General features: G+C 45.7%; 2 protein-coding genes and 1 long non-coding RNA gene across 6 annotated transcripts in view; 2 read left to right on the top strand and 1 right to left on the bottom strand.

Annotated features, from left to right (window-relative positions):
- The window catches only part of UBAP2 (ubiquitin associated protein 2), a 130,008-nt gene that overhangs the window by 10,619 nt on the left and 106,184 nt on the right, over positions 1–13,205 (bottom strand). For 2 of the 4 annotated variants that reach the window (XM_050943545.1, XM_050943543.1), the window contains 3 exons: positions 11,372–11,567; positions 9,875–9,966; positions 8,859–8,906 (listed from right to left, as the gene is read on the bottom strand). In XM_050943545.1, the coding sequence (XP_050799502.1) occupies positions 8,859–8,906; positions 9,875–9,966; positions 11,372–11,567 (336 nt within the window). Of the gene's footprint in view, positions 1–8,858; positions 8,910–9,874; positions 9,967–11,371; positions 11,568–13,205 lie in introns of all 4 variants that reach the window. The other 2 variants (XM_050943541.1, XM_050943544.1) reach the window with 1 other exon arrangement.
- The window catches only part of LOC127046566 (uncharacterized), a 41,749-nt gene that overhangs the window by 14,561 nt on the left and 13,983 nt on the right, over positions 1–13,205 (top strand). The window lies entirely within an intron of this gene.
- LOC127046545 (interferon kappa-like) lies at positions 2,579–4,297 on the top strand. The gene has a single exon (XM_050943721.1). The coding sequence runs from the start codon at positions 2,862–2,864 to the stop codon at positions 3,423–3,425; it is 564 nt and encodes a 187-aa protein (XP_050799678.1). The 5' UTR covers positions 2,579–2,861; the 3' UTR covers positions 3,426–4,297.

Raw genomic sequence — 13,205 nt, 5'->3', positions numbered from 1 at the left:
TATCCCACGAGGAAAGTGAGAGTTGTTTACAAAGCAAATCCACATTCACCCACATGTGAGTATGAGGGGAGCATGTGTTTTTGTTCTTAAAAACAGTTCAGGCATTATGTTCTTGGCTCCACAAAATGTGGGGTTTGATGTGCCATTGATGAGAGCCAAGTCCCCGCTGTCACAAAGCAGACGCTACAGGTCTGATATCAAGGTTACATAAAGGGCTCAAACACAGACATGGGGCAGCAATGCAGTTACGCAAGAAGACAGAGCAATTAGTAAGTCAATAATGGAGCAATGCTACCTAATCTGGGAAAGGCTGGCCTGATGCTATATCACTGACTATTAAAGCAATCACAATAAACATATTCCAATGGCATCTGACTCCACCAATCCCACAAGATATTGTAGAGAAACCTTTGTATGCATACTGGAGAGATGTAGGTGGTTGTGGAGAAGGGGCACACAAAGAGCTGGTGGGAGCACGTCTATGTCTAGACGTCGTGCTCCAAAACCGTAGAAATGGTTAAGAAAGTCAGGGGCACAGAATTGCTTGCTTCCCCTCTGCTAGTCCTGCTGGCCCTAAAGTTTACCATCATGTCTATTATCCCAGAAAGTTGTACCAAGGTGGAACTCCAGAGAGGAACCCTTCCCCTCACCCTAGGCTTGGCAGGAGTTTGTTATGCTAATGCTCACAGATGAAGAAAGACAGGTATATAGTTTGTTCCTTTTTCTAATCTAGACATTTAATTGAATGACTCACACAAAAGCAAAACCTAAGCCACACTAAGACATTTACTCTAATATAATGCATTGTAGTCTTCTTGGGTTGCAATTACTGCAGGGATCTGTGATTTATCCACGATCTCACTGTGTAAGAACCATTTGACCAAGTGAGGGTTGGGGACTGTCTCCCTCAGTTGCTCCCATTATGTCTAGTTTACAAATGTGCTCTTTAAAAGGACATTAGTACAGTTGCTTAAACCCCATCCATTCTAATACAAATTCTTATTTGTTTCCAATATGCTTATTTAAGAAAATAATTTAAAAAATCATTTACTTTTCATCATCTATGATGATCACTTTTCCCCTTCCCAAGTTCCTACACTGAGCCCTCAATTTCACGTTTTTTTCAGCCAGTTTCACTTTCCAGATCTCATGTACTGTCACACTGCAGCAAAGCTTGGGCTGGAAATGCCACACAGGGAAAGTTTTAAATCCCCATGAAACAATTTGTTTGGAATTAGTTTTTAAGGTGGTAAATGCAGCAGAACCCCGTTTATCAGATCATACTGGGACCGGGGCCAGATTGTATTATCAAAAATTCCAATAATCCAGAGAATGGGAAAGTGCTATGCTGCAATGCCATCTAGTGGCCACAGGAGAGATCTCCCGCTTCTGGACCTGTATGTGCTGTTGTTTGGTTAATACAGAGAGCCAAATAATGAAGGGTCAGATAAATGGGGTTCCACTGTATTCAATATATTTTATAAAGATAAGGACAGTGAGATAATATCTTTTATTGGACCAACTTCTGTTGGTGAAAGAAAGCAGCTTATACTGTGTAAGCTCAAAACCTTCTCTCTCTCATCAAGAGAAGTTGGACCTGACCTACCTTCTCCCTCTACTATCCTGGGACCGATGTAGCTACAATAACACTACATATAATATATTTTATAAGACATTTAAAAAGAAAGCCTACAATTTAGAGCCTGAAACACCTGACAGCGGTCCTTTAGCTACAAAGTAAATCTCCCTCAACTATCTTGAAGATTATATCTTCATACTGTGTTCTACCAGCCTACTATTAAAACATATTTCAGTGTAAAAGTAGGAATTTACAGAGGTAGAATGTAACAGTCTCATTCAGAATTTGGCCAAAAAACAAAAGGATATCACTTCAATCCTTTGCAGATGTTACTTCAGGATTTGTAATAACGTCAAATGATCAACACGCTGGTTTTGCAGCTCATCTGAAAGGCAGCATTGCCAACAGTACAATGACCCTGTGTCACTATTTATACACTCAGACACTGGTGCAACAGAGACTTAAAGGGAAGCGCACCACCAACGGTGGATCACAGTGTCCAGACTGGACCCCCAGCAAGCACAGAGACAGGCCCCCACACTTTCCACAAGATTAATAATTACATTCATTCCACCAAGTGGCCTCCTCCAAGCAAGGTCTTCTAATACCTAGGGATGAACCTGACACCTACTGAATCACCAACAGCACTCTCTACAGAGCGCTCAGATCTCTTCAAAGATCTGGAATTCAAACACCAGTCCCATGTATCCCTGCTCAGCTTCAGAGTTTGACAGGTAGGAAGGCTACAGTCATATGTCTATGTTACATGCCTGAAAGAATTCAGATTTCCTATTAAAAAGAACAAAACTACAGAAAATCCTTGGGGTTCAGGATCAAAAATAATTGAGGTTCCACAGTCAAAGAGAACAGACTCATTCAGATCTGAGCGATTCAGCACCTTAGGCTATAGAACTATGATTAAGAACCTTAGTGCCTGAGCTGTTTAAATATTTCAGAGTGTAGTTTAGCAGTACATGCTGCACAGAGCACACAAAAGGTCAGAGATCAAACACCCAGGGTCTCTAATAATGCCGCACAGAGAGGAGATGTTTAACATCCTCTGAGGGAAAACATGGACATTGGTATGGAAGTGTCAGAAGACACTTGAGTCACCAGTTGGAAAGTGAAAATGAACACAGGGAAATTTTAGAGAACCAGAAAATGATTAAAGGAAAAACATCCCACCAAATAAATTCAGGGACGTGGAAGGCATGCACAGTAGACCGCAGATATCTAACAAGCTGCAAGTACTTTGGCACAAGCCGTGTGAAACGTTATCATCATGGCTACTAAGTCTCAAGGATGCCTGTGGCAGATGTGTCTGGTACTGCTGTTCTCCGCTGGAGTCATGTCACTGGACTGTAACCTGCTTCATCGCCAGCAAAGCAAATTTAACTGGTACAGTCTACAACTGCTGGAAAACATGGGTGGGAAGTTTCCTTTGGAGTGTTTGGGGGACAAGACAGCCTTCCACTTTCCTGAGAAGGTTCTGAAGCCCAAATTTCGACAACATGCCATGATGGCCGTCCATGAAATTCTACAGCAGCTCTTTGGCATCTTCAGCAGGAACCTGACCCAAACTGGCTGGAAAAGAAGAAATGTGGAGAGGTTCCTAAATGGGCTCGCTCTGCAGACCAAGTGCCTCGAGACATGCCTACCTACAAAGGCCGGGGCCAACATTCTGAGACTGAAGAAATACTTCCAGAGGATCCAAGATTTTCTTAAGGAGAAGAAATACAGCACCTGTGCCTGGGAGACTGTCAGAAAGGAAGGGCAGAGCTGTTTTCAATACATTGACAAGCTCACAGTTAGGATGAAAAAGCAGGCGACAAACATTTTACTATGAACATTTGAGAAATTTGGGTGAAGCAGTGAACTGGGAGCAGGAAACCATCTGACCTCCAGCTTAAACTCTAATACGGACTTTGTGACCCTTTTCAATGGGGGAAAAAGCTACAGAACTATATGAATGTACTTAATGTACTGTGTACGACGTCTCATCCAAAAGCTAAGAAATATTTTAGAGGCCAAACACAGGTGGAGGAGGAAAATATTTCACAATTGTTATTTATTTTCTTTGTGCATTGTCAAACTTATCCTGATTGTGGGAATGGAGACTGTCACATCTATATTTATATATTTAAAATAAAAGAATTACTAAAAAAATTGAGGAACTGGTTAGAATGAATATATTCTGTTGCATATGCTCTTGTGAGCCTCACATAATGTTTATGAGTTGAATGTAACTTGTATTGGTCTAAGGCAGTGATATGCAGACCTCAGTGATTCAAGGAGCCAAATTAGTGATTAACATTACCCAAAAAAACTGCAGTAGTGTGAATTCACTGTTTCATTTACTTTATATATATATAAAAATAAAATTCTCACAGCCAAATGACTGACCAAGTATTATTTAATCAATCACAATTGCTTAACAATATTGTAAAAGCATACTGATTGGTTAATTAAATCACACTCTTTTACTATCATGTGCTACAAAGCTGCAGGAGACAAATTAAAAAGAGCCACTTGCAGCTTGTGAGCCTCAGTCTGAGTATCACTGGTCTAAGGAAAGACACAGAAGACAGACACAATAGGATCTGAACGGATATATCAGTTTTCAGGGAAAACAAAGGTAGGGCAGAATCATAACGGACGGAAACTGGAAGCAAAATCAGAGACTTCCTGGATGTCACCATCCACAAGGGGTGGAAGATGTGTGAAAAATCAGGTCATGAGTCAAAAAGAGGACAAGCATTGCCAGGGAATGCAACAAGGTGTTCTTTAGCTATGCTGAACATAAACATTTTACATTTTTTAAGACTCTTCCCATATTCAGACCAAGACAAGGAGGACACAAACAGAAGCCAAGATGCTATGGTTAGCTAGCCAATGGGTCCTATAGGAAAGGCTCTCAAGGTGCCTTTTCATGCTGGTTTGTTTTAGGGAATCCCCACTAGCAGAGATCAAGGGAAAGGAAAAAAACCCATTTCTCCATTTTTGCTAAGCCCCCGCTCTGGGACTTATATGCGCGTGCAATATGAATGAAGAGTGAATTCTCTGGTTTTCCTATCCATCACTGAAACATTTTAATATGTTAACCCTAGAATCAAAGACTATCAGGGTTGGAAGGGACCTCAAGAGGTCATCTGGTCCAACCCCCTGCTCAAAGCAGGACCAATCCCCAGACAGATTTTTGCCCCAGTTCCCTAAGTGGCCCCCTCAAGGATTGAACTCACAACCCTGGGTTTAGCAGCCAATGCTCAAACCACTGAGTTATCCCACTGCACCCCACCCTTACCCAGGGGAAAGAAATAAGTGTCCTTGTCTCTCTTTTCTATATTTAAAAACAGGTTTCATTCACCCATGAGATACACCAAGCTGTGTTTCCTGGCTTGTAGGACAGTTCAATCTAACAGAGAGCTTAGGCCTAGATGACAAGAAGGATGAATATGGTCTTAATGTTTGCCAACTTCTTGGATGTTTGAAAGCTGGGCAAGTCAGGAAGCCACAAAACAGCAGACAATGATTATTCTAAGTCGACCAGCACCTCCCAATTGCATGCGTTTTCCACGTACTACTAAAGAAAGCAAGTAATTGCCTTACAAGGCTTCACAGCTACTAAGGGCACAGACAAATACATTCAGTGTCCATCCTTTGGTCTTCCCGTCAATGCCTGGTGATCCCAGCAAGAGGACTGTAGTCTCCTGGCAGTCTATTCCTCTCCCCACCTGGCTGCACGAGGAGCACCAAGCCCTCTTTGCCAGACACCCACTTCTTGGAATGGTTGCCACAGAGTCTGGCTCGGGGCTGCTGGTTGTAAGGGGCTCAATACAAGGACAGCCAAACTGTCTTTCGTGCTTTCTCCCCAAGTCTGAAAACGTAATTCTAAGCCCTCAGTTATTTCACTGATGCCGTGATGCATCGGGCTTGATGCTAAAGATGTCACTACCCCCATGCATCACAACATCAGTGAAATAACTGGGGACTTAGAATTACATTTTCAGACTTGAGGAGAAAGCACGCAAGAAAGTTTGGCTGCCAAGGTCTAAGGTACCCCAAGAACTGAGTAGGGCATGACCTTGGACACACTGAAACATTTCTTGCTTGTAGGTGTGTCCAATGCCCAGGGAACAGAGGGCAGCCCTGGAGCCCTTCAATGCGTGCAGGGAGTCATTCACGGTCTCTGAGAAGGAGAAGTCCTCTATTGCGTTTTGAACCTCTCTTGGAAACCCTGGAAGTTGGAGCCATGACATCCTGAACATAACTACCCTGCTATGGAGATAGATATGGCAGCAGTGCCTACCGCATATAAGGACACTTGGAGAGCCATTCTGGCCAATGACTCCATAACTATGGATTGGAATTGCTCCTCACAATTGTGTGCCAGCTTTCAAGAAAGGCTGCAAGCCTGTTGTAATTAGTCAAGTAGTATTTGGCTATGGCCACCTGATAGTTTCTGGTCCGGAACTGCAGGGTTGAGGACAAGTATGACTTTCATTCAAAGAGATCCAGCAGCTTTTGGTCCTTGTCATGAGGGTAGATGTTGAAAATTGCTGTCTACCCTGTTCATTCACTGCACCAACTACTAGGGAGTTAGGTGGTGGTCAGAATCCTTAAGCACACATAGTGTTTCTTATCCACCTTTTTGCACATTGGTGGAATAGTGGCAGGCGCTTGCTACATCATCTTAGCCAGGTGAGGAGAGCCTCATCAGTAGGGAGCACCACTCTGGAGGGTGAAGCTGACTGCAAAATATTGAGCAGCTTGTGTTGTGGATCCTTGACTTCCTCCAGAGTGATCAGCTGAGTGTCTGCCAGCCTTCTAATGAGGTCCTGAAGCTGCCTGAAGCTGTCAGCCATGGAAGGTAGTGGAGGCATAAAGGCCTCATCCAGCAACGACAATGAAATGGGAGTCTCAGGGGTGGCTTCTTTAACTGCCCTACCCTCTTGCTCCTCCAGTGTCTCCTCCTGTGAGGGCGGTTGATGGGGAGGGGAAGATGTGAAACCCTCATCTCCCTGAGGGACTGTACCAGTGGTTTGGATACATTGCTACTGACAGTCGGCCCAGAGGTCCCAATAGAACCATTGCAGGGCTCCAGAAGAAAGCAGATTTAGTATGCAATGCTGGTTCTAATTTCCTTTGGTGACCCACAAGGTCTTCCCTGCAGCTGGCCAAAAGGCAATGCCCAAATGGGTATGCAGGAAAACCTACCACTCAAGTCAGAGAGACCATTTGGAAGTTGTCTTCCTCCACATCCTCCTGTGGAGGGAAGAGAGCCCTGAGCCACAGGATGGCCACTCAGAGACAAAGTTCTTTGTATCAAGAGATGCTCAGTACCTCTCAACAACTCTGATGGACTCTGGTTCATTCGACACCAAGAGGTCCCTTGAGTATCAGAATTTCTGTAGTACTAGAAAGGACCCCAGTATCGATGCCGTATGTGCCATAAGTGCGGTAGCTGTAACTGAAGCCGACGGTCCTGACAATGATGGGCATACTGTAGATGTCTGGCGCTGTTGCTTGCTTGGTACCGAGGGTATGGCTTGCATAGGCACCCCGCTTAGCTGCTTGCACTGGTACCAAAAGCTGGCTGAAGGCGCATGATGGCACCAATGGCCAGGTTGGATGCATAGGTACTGACGGCACAGCAAAACTCGATGGTATCCTGTGCTTGCCTTCCTCACTGGTGGAGGGTACCGGTATGCTATTGGAGATGTGCTTCAGACGATGGCTGAAGAGATCGTTCCATGGCTAACAGTCTGAGCAATATCTCCCTGTTCTTTCTGGCCCTGGACTTAAGTGCCAAGCAGAAGAAACACTCTTGGGAGACATGGGACTGGCCCCAGGCAACAGAAACGTTTGGAGTGCCCATTGCTTATCAGTACAGCCTCCCAGCAAGAGAGGCAGCATCTGAAGCCTGGCGAGCCCGTAATGCCCCACCAAGACAAGACAAGTTGCCTGGAGGGAAAGAGAAAGACAATCCTCTCGCCTAAAAACTAAGTAACTATAGTAAATACTAAACAGTAACCTACAATTATAAGCTACCTAACTGCAATAAAAAACAGAAGGCCGAGTACGTTCTAGGCCGAGGCAGCAGAGAAGGAACTGAGGGCGATTCACCCACTCACCGCTATGTAGTGTAGGTGTCTTGAGGGCTCGTCTACACTTACCAGAGGATCGACATGTGGTGAGCAATCACAGGTCGCTCTCCCATCCACTCCTGTACTTCACTTGAACAAGAAGCGCAATGGGAGTTGACGGGAGAGCATCTCCAATCGACATAGCATACTGTGGACCCTGCAGTAAGTAGGTCTAAGTACACTGACTTCAGCTACATTATTCTCGTAGCTGAAGTTGTGTAACATATATCGGGGATGGGCAAACTACGGCCCGAGGGCAGGATCTGGCCCGTGTGTTCCTGCTGGGGAGCTGGGTCGCTGGGTCAGGGGCAGCATCATGGGGCTCCAGCCGGGGACCACACCACATGGCTTGGCCCCAATCCACCACGGGGCGCCAGGTCGGGGACCGCACCACGCATCTCCCAGAATCCACGGCATGGCCCCACTCCGAGGGTTGTAGGCTACTCCACACCTAGGAGTGGGAGAAAGGACATGCCACTGCTTCCGGGAGCCACCTGAGGTAAGTGCCACTTGGAGCCTGCATCCCCAAGCCCCAACCCCCTGCCCCAGCCCTGATCCCCTCCTGCTCTCCAAACCCCTTGATCCCAGCACAGAGCACCCTCCTGCACCCCAAACCTCTCATCCCCAGCCCCACCCTACAGCCTGCACCCCCAACCAGAGTCCTCACCCCTTCCTGTATGCCAACCCCAATTTTGTGAGCATTCATGGCCCGCCATACAATTTCTATTCCCCAGTGTGGCCCTTGGGCCAAAAAGTTTGCCCACCCCTGACTTAGATCTATCTCTCCCCGTAGTGTAGACATGGCCTGAGATGAGGAGGCTTAAGGCATGTGTGAGGGCTGAACGGTCACTGCTAGCTAGAAACCTCCAATCAGGCTCAAGAGGCATATGTGCACCGGAAGTGGAGTGCCCGTAGGTATGATACTCGAAGAAGAACCTTAAGGAACTTACACCTTCTAGGTAATCGCACTGAAAGGAGACACTTGAGCAGCTAGAATACATCAGCAGCTTCATGGAAGTAGGACAGCCTCAAGGAAAGCTCTTAAAAATCACCATAAACTGAAGTGGTTTCCCCTGGGTAGAAGAACTACAAGATTGACTCACAGTGAAAGCAAGCCACTTGGTCCATTTACTTACCATTGGCAGCCTGGATTGGAGCATCTGAAGATCGTCATAACCATAGATCTGCTTGAAGACAGATAAAAATACAACAACATTATAACACTTTTCTCTAATATTGGCTAATTTGGAGGGTTTAAGACAGAGATTAATCTAGACCCAGACTATTTTAAAAACACCAGGCTATCGCAGATCTTGTATTATCAAGATATACAGTTCTATTTCCAAGGGCTAGCACAGTGGAAGTTTGGTTGACATGTCAATTACAAATCCTCATTTTCCATGCTCATTAGCACTCTGAGATTTGAAGATTGTGTAGTCAGTACAGTTCTCAAGGGCACACAGTTTACTGGAAACAACCACAAGACATTCAGAGCTAGGAGCTCACCAACCCTCTTAACTGCATTGTTTGCTATTACTGCTCCCCGGTACGTGGTGCTCCAAGATTCAGCGAACAGGCCTTAAGTTTGCAAGATACAATCGTTCATTTCTAGGTTAGAACTGAGGAATGACTATTCCTTCCCTTCGGTGAAGAAGGAAAAGAACTAGTGGTAGGACAGAGCATCCAACCGAGGAGACTGGACTATGCAGCCACTGAGATGAAGTCTGTTTCAAAGCATGCTGACATCTACCTGAAAATACAGGTGACAGGATACGTGGCTGGTTTTGAGTACAGCACACCCAATCTATCCCAGAAAGTCAAACATTTAACTCAAATGATTCTATTTCAACTGAAAGGGCCTAATACTGATCCCATTAAAGTCCATGGCAAAACTCTCAGTTTTCAGTGGAAGCAGAATCAAACCCGTAATCAAGGATTTTCAAAAAGTCAGTTTTGAATTTAGCAATGAATTGCAAACCTGCACAGAATATACTTCCCATACCATTCTTCAGCATCTGGAGCAAGGAGTCCAGGATTCCACATACAACATATGCTAAAAAAAAGACAAGTGGCATAGACAGTGGCAGGTCTGGAGGACCCTTTGGCACCAAGGAGTTAAGTAATCTACGGCAGGTACAATGAAGTTGCTTACTGGGTAGGCAGGCAGGAGTCCTCCAGGTCCCACAATATACTGGTTATGCAACAAGGGTGGTACACCTTGGGGCAGGTTGGGGGGAGCTTTGCCTGTAGAATCAAAATACAAACATTTTAACAAGCCTCAAAGTAAAGGCTTCAGCCCTGAGACAAGTTTTTTGGCCAGCCCTGAAGGCTGAACTATCACAGTGTCTAGACAGCAGAGATATGCTTAAGAGGAATGGTGAATAAAAACTGCAAGCTAATAATACTTGAAAGAGGGCCTGAACATTATAACAGACATCCTGTTAGCTAGGGGACCAGACATACTAAGAGATAAGGATCCTCCACAGGCCCAGAGGTAAAGAACATGGTTCCATCCTGGAGATCAGTCTGGGTTTGATGGATTAGTTCTCAGGTTAGTAGAAGTCTGAAATGACGGAAAGGGTTATGGACCCATTGCTCCCTCCCCTAGTCCCTTTTCAGAGGAAGAGTCCAGGCCTCATTCTCACTGCAACAGATAGCAACCTCGCTGCTCACACTTTCCGCTCTGCTGTCAATCAGATGGAAATCACTAGTCATCAATATCATCATAGCTCTCTTGTGGGTACTGCTGCCTTCAGCTATGGCCAGGAAGAGAGAAGAGGAGAGGTCGTAATGCAGCTTTGATCTCATGCTATGAAGCAGGGCTGTGCTGAGGACCATGGGGGGAGAAATGCACTTTGTCTAGCCAGTAATTAGAATCTCCACTGGCAGTATGAGTGGGAAAGGGAAGAGAGAAACACTTGTGCAAATGATTCAGCCAGAATGTCCAGTGCCTTCACAACTTTACCCTAAGGGATATCCACATTTCCTTTTGGCAGCTAAAGCGGACTACAAAGCCAGCAGTGAACTTCAATACTGCTTGCATTTGAGCACAAGACAACTCATCTCCCTTCTCTGAAAAAGACGAGAGCCGCCACCACCACACACAATGAACTGCGCTGGCTGTTTGGGCATTCTCTCTCCTAGCAGAGCCGTTTGCAGTGGCATGGGCAATGCATGAATCCAGAACCTCCCCTCCTCAGTCACCAAGGCAGCAATGCTTTGGCATGGGGTAATGAAGGCTGGAACTGCAGTGGATTCTGACACTGCCACATGAACTCGGACTGTAGGGGGAGAGTTAGAAGTAAAAGCTAATGTGCATAAAAGGCAAGAGCTGACCATGTTGCTTAGTTTGCAAACCAATTCTCTACAGGTCCACACTGACTAAATCAGGAGCAGCTCTGGTTATCATCTATAAAGCTTTCTGAAGCTGGAACATGTTACATAAATGCTAATTATTACCCATCAAATATTCCCAACGCATAAAAGCAGGCAACTTTATTTCATAGGCCAGCAAGTAAAGCATGCTGAAAAATGCAAGTCTTTAAAGAGTGTGTATTTCTTAGCGTCGTTATTGCTGGCGTGGTGCTCAACTGACAACCTGCAGACTGAAGTCCTCTGTCTATCCATGTGATTTGTTAATATTGCGAACCTGAAGACACTAAGGGAGCTGCCCGTGTAGAAGCAGCTGGCATAGACACACTGGTAACGCTCAGGCCAAGGCTGTTTGTAGTGTTCATACTGCTTGCCATGCTGACAACCGAGGACGTGGTGCTAGTGGCTGAGGTTGAAGCAGCTGAAAAGGTTGTTGAGGGCTGGAGTGAAGCTGTGCTCTCAACACTGGTGTGCTAGAAAGAAGACACAAAGAATGAGGATCACAGAGTGGACAAACCACTTTGCAAAACACCTGAGTAAAAACACCACCCAACCTTTTCAGGTAACAGCAGCATGTGCAAGAGAATCCTAGCATTCTCATCTGTATTATAAACATACTCAACAGGGACTAGTAAGCCAAAGGCTATAATTAAGAGGTTCTATAAACCTACACCATGAGAATGAAACAAGTCACCAGGCCTGAGTTGGAATTATATATCTGTGGTTCAGTTGCTTTTTTATTATGTTAACTATGGTCATTTTGGCTCTCACCAAAATCATCCTTTTAACTTAGATACGGTCGCATTTATGTTATCTTTGCAAGCGTCTAGGAGTTTATCTAAGGAAAAAGGATATTTGCTTTAAAAGGGCCCCTGCTAATTGGATTTCTTCAGGCCACTTGCAAAAATTAAAAGCAAAATGCAAACTTAAAAACCGTGATGCCCTTAGTGCTAGTGGTGGTGATGTGTCAAACTGATATGCAAGCCAGACAGGGTACTGATTGCAGTATAGCGTCCGAGAATAACATAAGTGCCATAACGGCAAAGCTAAAGCTCAGCAGAGAATGGGAAGAGGGAACGTTCTGCTAAGTAAGAGATGTCAAGGTACAGTAAAAGCTGTTTTATCTGGCACTTCAACTGGAAAGCTCTATAAATCAGCATTTCTGATCTTCATTGAAACACTGGTTTATAGTCCACTTGGCATGGGGCCAGCAGGAGGTTGGGGTGCGAGAGGGGGTGCAGAACGCGGGATCTGGGAGGGAATTTGGATGTGGGAAAGGGCGGTGCCCTATCCAGGGGGCCGCTCACCTTGGGTGGCTCCCCACAGGCAGCGACCTGTCCTGGCTGCTCCTCAGCAGAGGCGCTCCTAGGCAGCGCTGCACACTGGCACTGCCCCTGCAGCTCCCATTGGCCACAGTTCCCAGCCAATGGGAGCTGCAGAGCCAGCGCCTAGGGTGGGGCAAAGGCAGCACGCAAAGCTGCCTGCCGTGCCTCTGCCTAGGAGCAGCTGGGGCAGGTTGCCACTTGCAGGGAGCTGCCTAAGGTGAGCGGCCCCCAGATCCGGCACCTCATACCCCCTCCCATACACAAACTCCCTCCCAGAGCCCATGCTCCATGCCCGCAGCCCCACACCCCCTCCCGCACCCAAACTCCCTCCCTTTAGTTAACCGCCATTTTTCACTCACCGGCACCCCCCATTTCCCCAATATGCTGGATAAAACAGCTTTTACTGTACTTGTTGACTTGGGATGATGTAATGGTTTAACACACTTACTACATATACTAAACCCATACAGAAAACCCCTGTACTAACCATAACCAATCCATATGCCATTTTGGGGTTGCATACACAGGGGCAGCCCACCACAGAGCAAGACGGCAACCGTCTTTCTATTTAGCACTAGTATAACCACATCTGTTCAATACTGGTTGCCTTGTTATCAGAAACACACAAATGTATGCACATGATGGTAATACCCACGCGACACATTCCAGAATCATGTGTTACATGGCGTTCTTCATACACCTTAAATCATGTCACTTGCACACTGCCCGCTAACTCAGCTCCACTGAGGTTAGTAATAACACTCAAAACTTTGGAGCAGCTTCAAA

Source organism: Gopherus flavomarginatus, chromosome 3 (assembly GCF_025201925.1).
Source record: "Gopherus flavomarginatus isolate rGopFla2 chromosome 3, rGopFla2.mat.asm, whole genome shotgun sequence".
NCBI classification, from domain to species: Eukaryota; Metazoa; Chordata; order Testudines; family Testudinidae; genus Gopherus; species Gopherus flavomarginatus.
Note: the sequence above shows the minus strand (reverse complement) of the source record. Positions and strands in the feature narration are given on the sequence as shown.